Genomic DNA, 15,688 nt, shown 5'->3' with positions numbered 1-15,688 from the left:
AAAATTGAAAGCAGGGACTCAAATAAATATTTGTACAGCCATGTCCATGACAGCATTGTTCACAGTAGCCAAAAAGTAGAAGCAACTCAAGTGTCCACTGACAGATAAATGGACAAACAAAATGCAGTACACAGAATATTATGCAGCCTTAAAAAGGAAGGAAATTCTGACAGATGCTATAATATGGATAAACCTTGAGGATATTGTACTAAGTGAAATAAGCCAGACACAAAAACACAAATATTGTATGATTCCACTTACATGAGATTTCTAAAGTAGTCAAATTCATAGAAACAGAAAGTAGAATGGTGGTTGCCAGGGACTGAGGGGAGAGGAAAATGGAGAGTTATTACTTAATAAGTATAGAGTGTCCTTTCTGCAAGATGAAAAAGTTCTTGAGAGGGATGGTGGTGATGGGTGCACAACAAAGTGAATGTATTTAATATCACTGTACACTCAAAAATGGTTAGAATGGTAAATTTTATGTATGTTTACCACAATAAAAAAAAGAGTGAAGTTTAATGACCAACCTCTTTATCTCCCTCATCTAGTTAGGATTAGGAAACACACATCACCTGTTCTTTGAGAATATTTTTAGAAAAATGCTCCACCTCTCTTTCTCTTGCTGCTGTCTTCAGAGTACCCTTAATGAGTAGAACAAGGTACTTTTCTTGTTCCTATGGTATGTGCAACCCAAATTCCCAAAAGCCTATATGTACATAATGAAGGGCTTAATAAGGAAAAAATTTTGGCAAGATTTTGTGTTAGCCTTTGTTCCCGAAGGTTTCGTATTTTAACACCACTACTCATTCTTTGATAGTATTAAGGCCTAAATGGAATTTTGGAGTTTTACTGTGCCCTATCTCAAATATGGCTCCCTCTTTTGATGTAGTTCATCAAAAACAAATTTTTTAAATTGGAAGTGCCCAGAGTTGAACTGACTTCCAAGTCACACAGCTAGTTAACTTCTTAGAAGGTACTAGAACCAAAGCTACATTTATTCCTATTTCAGTATACTTTGCAACATATGTAACTAAAAAAAAAAGCGGATGGGGCCAGCCCCGTGGCGTAGCGGGTAAGTGCGCGCGCTCCGCTGCTGGTGGCCCAGGTTCGGATCCCGGGCGCTCACCGACGCTCTGCTTGTCAGGCCATGCTGTGGCGGCGTCCTATATAAAGTAGAGGAAGATGGGCACAGATGTTAGCCCAGGGCCAGTTTTCCTCAGTAAAAAGATGAGGATTGGTATGGATGTTACCTCAGGGCTGATCTTCCTCGCAAAAAAAAAAAGGGGGGGGGGTATGTTAAAATAGCAAGATCTGACTATAACGAAAATTTCTTAGCTTTACATCCCAAATTGCACGCGAAATTACCAAGTAAGTTTCTAAAACTATCAAAAACAACCAAAATTCTCTCATACTGTGAGCATTCCTCAGCACAAGGTATATCTGAGGTGAAGGACACTTCTCACATCTGATAGTTAATGTAGTATAAGTATGTTCTATTGTTAAACAGTAAAGATAAGATTCTAGAAAATGAGTGTACTGGGAGTGGGAAAAAAGCAAAGAGCCTGACTTAGTCACGAGAACTTTGGAAAAGATCAAAACTAATAAACCAAACTGAGAAGAGCTTTCACTGGTACTACAAATCCTTCAGACTGCTCTAATCCGCAAAAAGAGTGTTTCTTGGATAGAAAGCAAGACCAGTCCAAATTATGAAATAAGATTTCCCATGCAAGTTTCTATAAGGGCAAAAAAGCTGAGGAGAGGGCAGGTAGGTGCTAGGACAAATGACCCTACAACAGAAGTTCTGTGGCCCCACACTAAGTCAAAAGGTTACCCTCAAATGAACCAAAGACACCAAGTACCACAGGAATGACTTTTTTTTTTTTTGGTGAGGAAGATCAGCCTTGAGCTAACATCCGATGCCAATCCTCCTCTTTTTTGCTGAGGAAGACTGGCCCTGGGCTAACATCCATGCCCATCTTCCTCTACTTTATATGAGACGCCGCTGCAGCATGGCTTGACAAGTGGTGCGTCGGTGTGCACCTGGGATCCGAACCTGCGACCCCGGTCCACCGAAGCGGAGTGCGTGCACTTAACCAATGCGCCACTAGGCCAGCCCCCAGGAATGATTTTTTTTTAATGGGTCTAAAGTCTAAGAAAGGAATATTTGGAACTAGAAAAAGCCAAGTCTCTTTCTGGATTAGGGAAAGAGGGCAACTACACTCTAAAAAGCCAAAGAAAATAGCCTGAGAAGTGTTTAAACATGGCTACCATACTAACAAGCAGATTCTAAACTAATCCATCCCATCACATCTAATAGTAGTTAGGACCAAGTGAAACCTACCATCAAGAGGGACCTAGGAATTTGAAACCCAGACAAGGTAGAGAGGAAGAAGAAGGCTAACCAACCCAAATCATCCCTAGACTCAGGTTTGAAATAAGAAATCACGGATAATATACTTTGTTTTCCTTCTCCTTGCCTTTTTAAAAAATAAAGTTCTAAGAAATATTTCAATTTAATCTTTATTTAATTATAACTAAACAGAGAATAAGACCATAAATAACAGCCAGGAGCGATGACAATGACAACATCCACCACATACAGGAAGGAAGGAAGCAGATAAGAAGTGAAAAATCACAAGAGGGAAAACTAGATATGGATTCTTCACCCACTGTGGCACAAGAGTTCACGCATACTTTATTAAATAGTTCTATATTATTGACTGTAAAAAACTGAGAAAAAGAATTACTGCACCAAAATCCACGAGAAGACAAGAACTCAAAAAGGTAAGCTAAGCACTCAGAAAAAAATAATCTCTATTTGAGGGCATCTGCTGATTTCATTCTAAAGAAAAAGCTCTGAAACTGAGCTGTACTTCAGAAGGCCTGGGAATGTGGGAAAGGAAGTCACAGCCCCTATAGGACCTGCCCGACAAGGGCGGTCTGGGAAACTGACCCCATACTTTAAAGAAGGAGTAGGGGGCTACCCTCTCGGGATAAGAGCGACCCAGAAATAAACCGGCCCTCATGAAAACCCAAGGGGATAGGTTTATGCAGATTAGACAAATTTAAAGAGAAAATAAAGAAGTAGAAGGTTGGTCAGAAGAAACTACCCAGTATTCAGCCCTGGGAAATAAAGACCCGCAATACAGAAGACAGGGTAAGAGGCAAAGAAAATACAGTAAGAAGGTCTAACATATGTTTACATGGAGTGTGAGAAGGAGAAGACAGAAAATAAGGCAGAGGCAATATGAAGAGACAACGGCTGAGAATACTCTAGAACTGATGAAAACCAGCGATCCACAGATTTAAGAAGTCCAATGAATCTCAAGCAGAATAAATAAAAGTAACTCTACCATCCACACAAAAATCTGTACACAGGGTCCAGCCCAGTGGCCTAGTGGTTAAGTTCGGCACGCTCCACTTCAGCGGCCCAGGTTCAGTTCCCGGGTGCAGACCTACACCACTAGGCGGCCATGCTGTGGCAGTGACCCACATACAAAATAGAGGATGAATGGAATAGATGTTAGCTCAGGGCAAATCTTCCTCAGGGAAAAAAAAAAAACCTGCACACAGATGTTTATAGCAACTTTATTCATAATTGCTAAAACTTGAAATCAACCAAAAATGTCCTTCAGGAGGTGAATGGATAAACTGTGGTACATCCAGACAATGGAATATTATTCAACGCTAAAAAAAAATGAGCTAACAAGCCATGAGAAGACATGGAGAAAACTTAAATGAATATTAGTAAGTGAAACAAGGCAATCTGAAAAGACTACACACTGTTTGATTCCAACTATATGACATTCCAGAAAAGACAAAACTATGGACACAGTAAAAAGATGAGTAGTTGCCAAGGGTTAGGGGAGGTAAGGATGAACAGCTGGAGCACAAAGAATTTTTAGGGCAGTACAACTACTCTGTATGATACTATAATAGATATATATCATTATACATTTGACCAAACCCATAGAATACATATAACTAATAGTGAACCCTATTGTAAACTACGGACTTTGGGTGATAATGATGTGTCAATGCAGGTTCATCAATCGTAACAAATGTACCACTCTGATGGAGGGTCTTGATAATGGGAAAGGTTATGCATGTGTGGGGACAGCAGGTATACGGGAAATCTCTGTACCTTCCACTCAATTTTGCTGTGAGCCTAAAACTGCTCTCAAAACTAAAATTTATTTTTTTGTGTGTGTGAGGAAGATCAGCCCTGAGCTAACATCCATGCCAATCCTCCTTTTTTTTTTTTTTTTTTTTTGCTGAGGAAGACCGGCCCTGAGCTAACATCTATTGCCAATCCTCCTCCTTTTTTTTTTTCCCCTTTTTCTCCCCAAAGCCCCAGTAGATAGTTGTATGTCACAGCTGCACATCCTTCTAGTTGCTGTATGTGGGATGCTGCCTCAGCATGGCTGGACAAGCGGTGTGTCGGTGCGCGCCCGGGATCTGAACCCGGGCTGCCAGTAGCGGAGTGCACGTACCTAACCGCTAAGCCACGGGGTCAGCCCTAAAATCTATTTTTTTTAAAAGTGTATGATCAGGTTCTCAAAAACTATTCAGATGTAAATAAAGTACAAGAAAATAATAAAGAAAAAAAAATAATCCAACCTAGACATATCTCCCATCCCCACACTATAGTGCAGAAAATCAAAGACAAAGAGAAAATCTCAAACATGGACAAAGAAAAGATAGATTACCTTCAACAAACTGGCAATGAGACTAAAAATAGAAAGGGTATAAACCCGAGGCCAGCCCAGTGGTGTAGTGGTTAAGTTCGCATGCTCCAGTTCAGTGGCCCAGGCTTCACGAGTTTGTATCCCAGGCAAGGACCCATGCACCGCTCATCAAGCCACGCTGTGGCAGCGTCCCACATACAAAACAGAGGGAGACTGGCACAGGTGTTAGCTCAGGGCCAATCTTCCTCACCAAAAGAAAATTTAATTTAATTTAAAAAATAATAAATAAATAAAAAGAAAGGGTATACTGGAAGCCAGTGGACAACAGTGAACAATGTGCTAAAAGAAAACAGTCAACCTAGAATTTTATTTTATTTATTTATTTAATTTTTTTTGGGTGAGGAAGATTAGCTCTGAGTTAACATCTGTGCCCATCTTCCTCTACTTTATATGTGGGACGCCTGCCACAGCATGGCTTGATAAGCAATGTGTGGGTCCAAGCCCGGGATCCAAACCTGTGAACTCTGGGCCGCTGAAGTGGAGTGCTCGAACTTCACCACCACACCACTGGGCCGGCCCCAACCTAGAATTTTAAAACTACCAAAAATACCATTCAAGAAAAAACCCAAAAATAGACTTTTTAAAGCAGATAAAACAGGGAGAAATCACTGCCAGACACACACTAGAGGAATTCCAAAGGTTATATTCCAGGCAAAAGAAAAAGTATTCCATATAGAAGGTCAAAGATGCAAAAAGGGGGCCGGCCCTGTGGCTTAGCAGTTGAGTACGCATGCCCCGCTACTGGTGGCCCGGGTTCAGATCCCAGGCACGCACCGACTCACCACTTCTCTGGCCATGCTGAGGCCGTGTCCCACATACAGCAACCAGAAGGATGTGCAACTATGACATACAACTATCTACTGGGGCTTTGGGGAGAAAAAGGGAAAAAAAAGGAGGATTGGCAATAGATGTTAGCTTAAGGCCAGTCTTCCTCAGCAAAAAGAGGAGGATTAGCACTGATGTTAGCTCAGGGCTGATCTTCCTCACAAAAAAAAAAAAAAAGAATATATAAAGATGCAAAAAGGAACGAAGAACAAAGTGGTAAACGTGTAGGTTAGGCTAAATGAACACTGATTATATAAAATAGACTCAATAATAATCCGTGGACTCTTAAAAATGTATAAACAATGATAGATACATGATATTTTTTGCATTTATCAAAACTCATAGAACAGTATAACACAAAGAATAAACCCTAATGTTAAACTATGGACTTTAATTAATAATAATGTATCAGTAATGGTTCATCAATTGAAACAAATCTACCCCATTAATGCAAGATGTTAACAATAGGTGAACCGGGGGAAGTGGCGAGAGAGTATACGGGAATTCTGTACTTCTGCTTAGTTTTCTATAAACCAAAAACTGCTCTAAAAAATAAAATTAATTAAAAATACATATATACAATTAAATATAGAACAATAGCATGTGAATTGGGAGAGGAATAATGGAGTTAAATTAAATCTTCAATGCCCTTGTATTGACATAGAAGAGGGCAAAGGTACTGATTAACGTTAATCTTTGATAAGTTAAGGATGCATGTTGTAATTTCCAGGGTAACCAATAAAAGAGTACATAACTTTCAAACTAGAAGAGGGAAAAATGGAGTGTTAAACATAAATAATAACATAACACAAAAAATTGAAGGTAGGGGAAAAAAAAAGTATGAGAATTCTTATTTCTTTGTCTTCCACGGTAGAGAATTAATCAATAAATTTAAAAAATGATTTCAGGGGCTGGCCCGGTAGCGCAAGCGGTTAAGTGCACACACTCCACTGCGGCGGCCCGGGGTTCGCAGGTTCGGATCCCAGGCGCGCACCCACGCACCGCTTGTGGAGCCATGCTGTGGCAGCGTCCCATATAAAGTAGAGGAAGATGGGCACGGATGTTAGCCCAGGGCCAGTCTTCCTCAGAAAAAAGAGGAGGATTGGCATCAGATGTTAGCTCAGGACTGATCTTTCTCACAAAAAAAAAAAATATGATTTCTAAAGAAGGTAGAAGCATAAGAAAGATTTAAAAAGAAACATAAGAAAGATTTAAGCCCAAACATATGTCATTGCATTCAATTTAAATGAACTAAATCTTCCCATTAAAAGACAAGACTTTTGAGACTGGAAAACAAAAAGCTAGAGCAGACCACGCCCTTGTGGGTGACAACTTACTCTACTTTCATCTTCTCGATACTCCTTTCCAATTCCTTTCCAATTCAGCGTACACAATGTGCTAAGCATTTGAATACTCAGAGATAAAGATACCATCCAAGTTCTCAAGAAGACTAACAGGGGAAACAAACGATACGTGTTATAATAAGAATAGGTTATCAAGTGCTAGTAAGATAACGCAACTTGACTGGTGGGGATATCTGGAAAAGCTATAAAGAAGAGATATCCGGATTATGCTTTGAAGAGTAAGCTAAAAGTTCATCACTCAAATAAAAAAGGAAAGGTGGAGGGGCCAGCCCCGCGGCCTAGTGGTCAAGTTTGGCATGTTCTGCTTTGGGGACCGGGTTCAGAGCCCGGGTGCCAACCTGCATCACTCACCTGCGGCCGTGCTGTGGCGGCAACCCACATACAAAACAGAGGAAGACTGGCACAGATGTTAGCTCAGGGATAATCTTCCTCAGCAAAAAAAGAAAAAAAAACAAAGGAAAGGTAGAGGAGACAGCATGAGCCTGTTTGCTAACATCCCAGGTTAGGAGATCAGTCACAGTTTGAGGTAGAAGAGCACAGTAGTGGGGGAGTAGACAACTGGCCATGAAGCTGAAAGTTCAGGATAGGGAGTTTTAACTTTATCCAGTAGGCAATAGGTAGCTTTTAAAGCATGGAAGTAAAACAATAATATTGGTATTTTTAGAAATATAATTGGTGGCAGTTTACAGGAAGATGAATGGGGTAGGACAGACTGGCTAACAGTTATGAATGAGAGAGGTCTGGATTAAGACAGTAGCAGTAGGGGCAGACAAACCCTCAAGAAATTTCAGAGAGTGGGCTGGCCCCATGGCTTAGCGGTTAAGTGCGTGCGCTCCGCTGCTGGCGGCCGGGGTTCAGATCCCAGGCGTACACCGACGCACCGCTTCTCCAGCCATGCTGAGGCCGCGTCCCACATACAGTCACTAGAAGGATGTGCAGCTATGACATACAACTATCTACTGGGGCTTTAGGGGAAAAAAATAAATAAAAATTATAAAAAAAAAAAAAGAAATTTCAGAGAAAGAACAGACATGAGTTGATACTTGACTACATGTGAAATAAGGTGAGAATTAAATAAATACTAAAGTAAATGAGGGCCGGCCCTGTGGCTTGGTGGTTAAGTGCGCGCTCTGCGATGCTGGCGGCCCGGGCTCGGATCCCGGGTGCGCATTGAGGCACCACTTCTCTGTCCAGCCTGAGGCCGAGTCCCACATACAGCAACTAGAAGGGTGTGCAGCTGTGACATACAACTATCTACTGGGGCTTTGGGGGCAAAAAATAAATAAAATCTTTAAAAAAAAAAATAAAATAAAATAAAGTAAATGAAAGGGAGAAGAGAACATAAAGTCAAACATAATAAAAAATTTATCAACAGTTCCTTAAAATTCACCAGTGTAAGTAGAGACTATTTGTCAGCAGTTATGCTTACTGAGCACTGTCTAACTATGTACTAAATGTAAAACACCTGAATATAGTAAAAAAAAATTATAGATACTGGTATGTGAAATAGCTAACACTACATATCCATAACTGACACCTTCTAATTGATGCAATTAAGTAAACGACAGGAGAGAAAGGTATCAGTTGGTTAAACATCTTTTCAGAAGTCAAATTTGATCATTTAAGCTGATCATGTATCAGACTAACAAATTTTTTAAAAGGTAGGAAAAGAGATCATTTTTCTTTAAGAAAACATCAAAAATCTCTTATGTGGTACTACTTAAAAGTATATGGTCTTGGGCCGGCCCCGTGGCTTAGCAGTTAAGTGCGCACGCTCCGCTGCTGGCGGCCCGGGTTCGGATCCTGGGCGTGCACCAACACACTGCTTCTCCGGCCATGCTGAGGCCGCGTCCCACATACAGCAACTAGAAGGATGTGCAGCTATGATGTACAACTATCCACTGGGGCTTTGGGGGGAAAATAAATAAATAAAATCTTTAAAAAGAAAAAAAAAAAAGTATATGGTCTTGCTTCAGGTTCTATAAAGTGCAAGTTCTTATTGTGCCAAAAAAGACCCCACTTTTTGTGGCTTCTCATTTTGCTCTTCTTTTCAATACCATCCGCATAACACATAATCCTTTTTATTCAATACAACTGAAACCAACGACATTAATCAAACAAGCAGATTACACTAGGATATCTTAAAAAAAATGACAACTTGAACATTTTCCTTTAACTTAAAACATATAAATGTACATTCTGCTGCCAGTCTGACATAGGCCTTTTGAGTTAGAGATGCACTGACTGTAGTTCCACTGTCTCACACAAACCACACCCATAATGCATCATCTACAATTTCCAGTTTCGATTTCTTTAAAAATGAAGCAAGAACTTAAAAGATACTTGCCAAGGATCTAAATGGAGAATTCTTCTAGATGTAAAAAAAAATTATTAATTTTTATAGATATCTCCTTATTAACTCACCTTCTATTTAGTCTTTCCAAGGCAGTTAACTTAGTTTTCATAGAATCAACAATTCTTTCATTTTATAATCATATTTCATTGGTTTACACAATTTTGTAGTAAATTATATAATTTTAAATCAAGTGCAATTTGTCATAAAGTGATCCTTGTTAAGTCTATAATTCAACTGGTGGGAGCAATGCAGTGGGCATCAGTCAGCGTGGCTTATAAAAAGAGAATGGAAGTTTAGTAAGACTAGTATCCCTGTTATGAAAGATCTAAATTACCTTCTTATTACTTTTATTGTACTTGGAACAGTACCTGACATACAGTAAGTACTATATAAGTATTTGCTACTATATTAGCATTAAAATTCAACTAGATACAGATAACAGTGCATGCAAGGGTGGAATTCCACCTACTCTTCAGTCTCCAGAATCACACAGACTACCTGTACTTAAATTGTCAAAAGGGAGCAGAGTAGGGAATACACTGAAAACATATGAATACAAGGTACGGTCAGTTTCACATGCCTGGAAGTAAGATTATCCAGTGCTTAAAGGAAGAGATCTTAAAAAAGAAATAGAATAGCTCACTTATCAGGTCAACAAGAAATGAAGAAGTCAGTTCACAATCCAATTTAGCCTTATCACCTCAAAAATGCTAAGACAATGGTTACAGGTCCTCCCAAAAAGTGGCAGCTAGACTAGAGGAGGAAAGCCAGCTATAGCGTCTCACTGCACATTAGGCTACTTTCCTCTATCATCAACTCACTAATGACAGAAAACATCAATCTCTTAAACAAAAACCACATAGTGCATCCCAAAGCGCAAAACATATGCTTTTGGTTTACCAGTTATTATAAATTAAATATGTGAATAAAAAGAGAAACTGAATGCATATAAACGCAACAGGCAAGAAAATTTAAAATTTGATAATAAAAAACCTAAATATAAGTAAAGAGCAACTTAAGTATAAGTAATAAATGTGGTGGCTTGGCCATTTTGCTTTACCCTCAATTTTGCAATGTGTATTTAAATTTGCAGGTGTAAAAAACCTGAAGCAACACGACAGAAGATCTACAGTAACCAGGAAGTTCAAGCACTGCAGCTACTTAAAACACTCTTGTCCACTAGGAAAGACTCCACAGTGGCAGTGACTTTCTTCCTTCTATGGACATCAAAAAGTACTGAAAATGTTAACGAATAGTTAGGACAAACTCAAGAGACAGCCCATGAGGTTGCACCAGTCCCACTAGGTGGCACTATCACAGGAAAGTCACTCTGCTCTCCCACTTGGAGCAAGGGCTGAAAGCTCTCTTGATCTTTGCAAAACTGAAAGCTGTCATCAACATAGTAGTGACATCCTCACTGCGAAATTATGACCCATAATGAGGAATTCAAAGCTGGGAGGAGGAGTTTTTCCAAAAGCACCTTTACTCCCACTACCACAGCCTCCTCCCTACTCCTATTTCAAATCAGTGGTCTGAGAGAGACAATGTCTTGCAGGCAAAAGAAATCATACAAAATGGAGATTTTCTTTCCCTCTTCCCAACTCTGCAAACTACATAATAATTTACTCATTTGTCTTTTTTCCCCCCAAGTTTCTTTGCTATGGAAAAAAACCACTCTCCCGCTAGTCCTTGAATAACATATTTATTGTAATCAATATACTTACCATGACTGGAATAATCAAAATATCATACAATTAATGGCATAAAACATTTGGATATAAAGGAACTTCTTTCTCTATATATTAAAGGTAGAACTTCCTATTAAACAGATAGATTACTGCATTCAAGTTTTCTGACACCTTAGTTACATGATTTTAAATTGGGCCTGGGCAGCAAAATGCAGTGCTACTCATTTCCATCACATATGCTCTACCCCATCAAAAGTACACTTGGATATAGCTATCACGAACCTAAAAACAGAAGGAAAGAAAAGCATCCTAACAAAGCCCAATGAGCTTCAACTACGTATAATCTGAACACAAACTTACTTTTACTCAGTAGGTGATCATTTGAACAGACAGATTTGGATGTGAGCCGTCTACAGAATTCCCAAGTTAAAAGACACATCAAAGGTCATTATTTGGTAATCAACTGAATCAGAGATCAATTTAATACTCAAATATACCACTCACTTCCAGTTGAAGCTACTTCACCTAGATCAGAGCTCTTACATTTATACAAGTAACTTCAATATACAACGATAGTCAAGAATATAGCCATGCTCCAAAGTTGCCGCAAAAGTCAGTTCCTTTATTAAAGTGGCCGAAGAAACCAAGAACTACAAAATGTGTAACAAATCTTGTGTTCCCAGAGCACCTCATCACAGCTCTAACACAGCTCTCATCACCGTATCATCTCTCTCTGTCTGTGTCTCTTGCTCTTTCCACAATGGGGACTTGGAGCACTGTGCTGAGGTGTCATCCCTAACATCCTGCACAATGCCTTGTGCAGCAGGCACTCAATATTTGTTGAGTGAACAAAAACTATCAAGCTATTCCAAGTCACCAAAATTATGAGACCCATCAAAACAGCCAGTTTTTCCAACTAAACCTTGACAAACACCTTCTCTTTTAAGAAGCTACTAACCAAAGCATGAGACTAACTTTTAGGTCACCATGAAAAATAATATTTCTTGAAAAGCACAGAAAGAAATGTTCACATGAAGTCAAAGATTAAAAATTCACAAGTCTCAAGCCCAAGTAATTCAACAATTTTGGATTGGGCAGCCTTTAAATAAAACATCATAAATATATTTTACATGCTGTATTAAAATGATAGATGTTTTACATATTGTACCAATATCATCCTATGACAGGAGAGGGGTGAAGCAGCAAGTACAAAAGGACGCAGAGGAAGCTGTGACACTGCTTAACACCTGCCCGTTCATGGGGGCTTGATCTTATTTTATACTCCTAGAACAAAAATAAAAAGACTGAACAAGAAGGAAAAATAGGAGGAGAGAGAAAGCAGTCTGGGGGTGCAACCAGGAGAAATCTGCTGAACCGCAGATTTTCAGAACTGACGAACTTAGCAGAGGCAGATTTTTCAAAACTCTACCATATAACTATCCCAAAAGTCCAGTGTAATGAAGCTACGCCAATACCTTTCCATCGACAGTTTTCTTCTGAGTGAGGAGTTTTGACAAAATATGGCATAGAATCTAGATACACAGTTCATCAGTATCCTTGCAACAAGACCCATGGGAAACCTCTCCCGTATTAGAGGGGAAAAGAATCATATACTCCCATACAGAATACCTTCGAACATACTGTTAAATGATTGGAATGACTGGTAGTATTCAAAAGTTCATTGGAACCATGAGCCAAATCTTCTCCCCTGCAATCTATCAGTATGATCCACCCAAATTGCTAATTGTTTTTTAAATGTGTTTAAATTAGACTACAAACAGTGTTCATTATCATCATTTTACTCACCTTACTAACACCAACTCCAGTAAACCTGGCCTCTAATAATTCCTGCCGTCGTGGGTCCAGGCTATGCAATTCTTCCATCATTTCTACTGAAAAAAGAAAAAGTAGATTATGAGACCATAAAAGCTAAAATGTGAGGAACCAGTTTTTAGGTATAACAAAACTCACAGTAATTATTTCACTGAATGGTCACATAGAGGTAAATCTCAAGTAAATATAGCATACAAGTGATAAACTGCAATGCGCTGCATCAAATAGTAATATATTTAAAGTTATAAAGTGCCTCCAAAGTCCTCCCTGAGGGCCACTTATTCTTCTCTAGTTGATTTGATTTTAACAGCAAAAAAACCTCAAACTCTTCATATAATCTCTGTAAAAGCTGAGCAAGAACTAGCCTGCAGAAAAGAAAATTCCTTCTATCAATCGTTGAATTTAGCTAAGTACTTTCAGATATTTCTTTCCCAAACACAAGAACTAGTTCTTAAACTAAAAATATGAATCATTAATAATTTCAAAATAATATAGCATGAATCAGAAGCTACAAATAACTTCCAATAACGCTATTACATAGCTCTTTTCTCTGAAGAGCTCACAGTAGCTCATGAAAAGAGGAATTATTTTAAATTTAATCGAGAACCCATGGTAAAACCATCAACCTGCATTCACTCAGGAATCCCTTTACGAAACCTTTTTCTGAACACTACCTGGAGCAGCAGGTTTCTCTAGACATCTGCTTTTAGCACTCCTTACAAGCAGGGAGGGGCAGGAGGACACCATTTTTAAACTCCTTCCACGACCAATTAATGCAAAGATTACTTTCAACAAACACATCCATCCTTTGCAAGAGATCAACTCTTGCAGAACCCATTGGAAACCTCTCTAATATTAAAAGTGGAAAACGAACATATGCCATTACATAGAACCACTTCGAACATATTTTTAAATAGTTATTGGCAAGATTGGCATGACTTAAAAGTTCACTCTAGACACGAATTAAACATTGTCCTCTGCAATCTAACAACTCCACAATTTCCAGTAACAACCCCTCCAAGTCCTCCAGTTTCATTTCCCTTCCTGGATTGAGGGCCCGGGGCAAAGGGGAATGAAAGGGTGACAAATTAAAGTTTCACCCACACATACAAGTTCAGGTTTGAGAGGGAATTAGGAAATTCTCGGAAAGGTAGAAAGGCATCTTAAAAAAAGAAAAAGAAAGGAAAAAGGAGATTGAGAGAGTGTGTTTCCCCTAAGTGGCCTTCCTCCCGTCTCGCCCTGCCCTAATCGAGGCCGGAATGGCAGAGGTTGCAGCCTCCCTCAAGCCCCAGGGTCTCTCGGCACATTTCCTAAACCTCCATCCTCAGGCCTGGCCCAGAAAATGACGCCCCAGCGGTTATTCCATTTAATGTCAACTCATGTTAAGGAAATATCCACTCTGTCTCATTCCAGCGGGGCCTGGGCTGGGATCCTCCCTGCAGCCCACAGCCGGGAAGCAGGACCGATGGGGCCTGGTCCCGGCGCCCCTCGCCTCCCGCCGGCTCCAAACTTTCCCCAACTCCAGGCCCACCTGTCACGGAGGGAGGGCGGGCCAGCTCTCGGGGGCGCCCCGGAGGCTGCCGGGGCCTCCAGCTGCCGGGGCGCCCCCCCTCTCCCCGCCGGCCGCCGGCCCCACTCCCAGGCCGGGGCCGCCTGGGCCTCCCCCATCTCTGGCCCGGCCCCTGGGCGACCCGCAGCCCTCGGGAGCCCCTCCCGCCTCCGCGCCGAGGAGCTGCGGCCCGGCGCCGACCCCCGGGTGGGCCCAGGCCGCAGACTGCTCAGCCGAGGGGGTCCCCCGGACGGTTAATGCCCCAGGCCCGGCGCCCTCCCCCGCCTGGGGCTCAGCCTCTCACCTGCCGCCGCCGCCGCCGCCGCTCCACGCTCCTCCCGGGAGGGGCCCCGACCCGACCCGGCTGCAGACCGCTCCGCTCTCCCCCTGGGCAGGCCCGGGGCGGAGCCGGGGCCTCTCCTGAGCGCCGCAACCCCCCGCCCAGGCAGCCGCCGCCGGCGCCGGGCTCCACGAGAGGGCGGGCGGGGGAGGGGGGCCGCGGAGGCCGCAGATCCCCGGGCTCGCGTACACAGCCAGGCGCCCGACGCGGGCCCGGGCCCGGGCGGCCGCGGGGGGCGCGGGACCGGCCTCCTGGCGCCGGACAAAGGCCAAGGGAGGCGCAGGAGGGCCCAGGCAGGGCCGGGAGGTGGGGGCCCGCTCGGCTGGGGGCCACTCGGGTGCGGCGTGGAGGGCGGGGGGGCTCGGAACCGCTGGTGCCCAGGACCCGCCTCCGGCCCCTTAATCCGGATCGGTTCGGTCCGGATTAGTAGTGATCGGTGTAAACACACTAGTGAAACCGCGTGTTTCCTCGCGAGATTTGCACGGCTGGGAGGCAAGGGGGGGTCCTGGGGGGGTGGGGGAAGAGCCGACAGTGGGGGAGGAGGGGGAGGGGACGAGGAAGGTGGGGGGGTCCCCGCTGCCCCGGCGCCCCGCCTCCTCCAATCAGCGGCCGGGCTGGCGGGCAGGGGTTAACCAGGGGACCCCGTGCGGCGAAGGAGGCCGCAGCCTCGCCAGGCGGCTGAGGGCGGGCGGACGGGCGGCGCCGGCGGACGGGCTGCGAAGCGAAGGGAGGTCCGGCCGCCCCGAGACCCGCCCGGGCCGGAGCCCCGGAGCCCCTACTGCCGTCTTTGTGTGACCGGCGCCCGCCCCGCGGGAGCGGCCCCGGCCGAGGCGGTTGGGCCGGCGCCCTGGGCCGCGGACCGGCGCTGGAGAGGCCACGCCGCCCGGGCCGGACGCTTCCCGGATCCGCCTTGCGGAACCCCGCGCCCGCCTAACCCCTCGGCTCCACGAGTTTGCGTGAGAAGTGGGGCTGCTCTGCCCAG

At 43.0% G+C, this 15,688-nt stretch overlaps 1 protein-coding gene across 5 annotated transcripts in view; it reads right to left on the bottom strand.

Moving 5' to 3' along the window:
- The window catches only part of TLK2 (tousled like kinase 2), a 132,883-nt gene extending 117,746 nt beyond the window's left edge, over window positions 1-15,137 (bottom strand). For 2 of the 5 annotated variants that reach the window (XM_087441355.1, XM_087441358.1), the window contains exon 1: window positions 12,791-12,876. In XM_087441355.1, the coding sequence (XP_087297481.1) occupies window positions 12,791-12,871 (81 nt within the window). In that variant the 5' untranslated portion in view covers window positions 12,872-12,876. Of the gene's footprint in view, window positions 1-12,790; window positions 12,877-14,670 lie in introns of those variants that run through there. The other 3 variants (XM_004432623.3, XM_014789137.2, XM_087441354.1) reach the window with 3 other exon arrangements.
- Window positions 15,138-15,688: the final 551 nt, after the last annotated feature.

The sequence above is a fragment of the Ceratotherium simum genome, chromosome 16 (assembly GCF_057802395.1).
Source record: "Ceratotherium simum simum isolate JZ-2026a chromosome 16, ASM5780239v1, whole genome shotgun sequence".
NCBI classification, from domain to species: domain Eukaryota; kingdom Metazoa; phylum Chordata; class Mammalia; order Perissodactyla; family Rhinocerotidae; genus Ceratotherium; species Ceratotherium simum.
The sequence above is the reverse complement of the archived record's forward strand: the minus strand, read 5'-3'. Positions and strand labels throughout refer to the sequence as shown.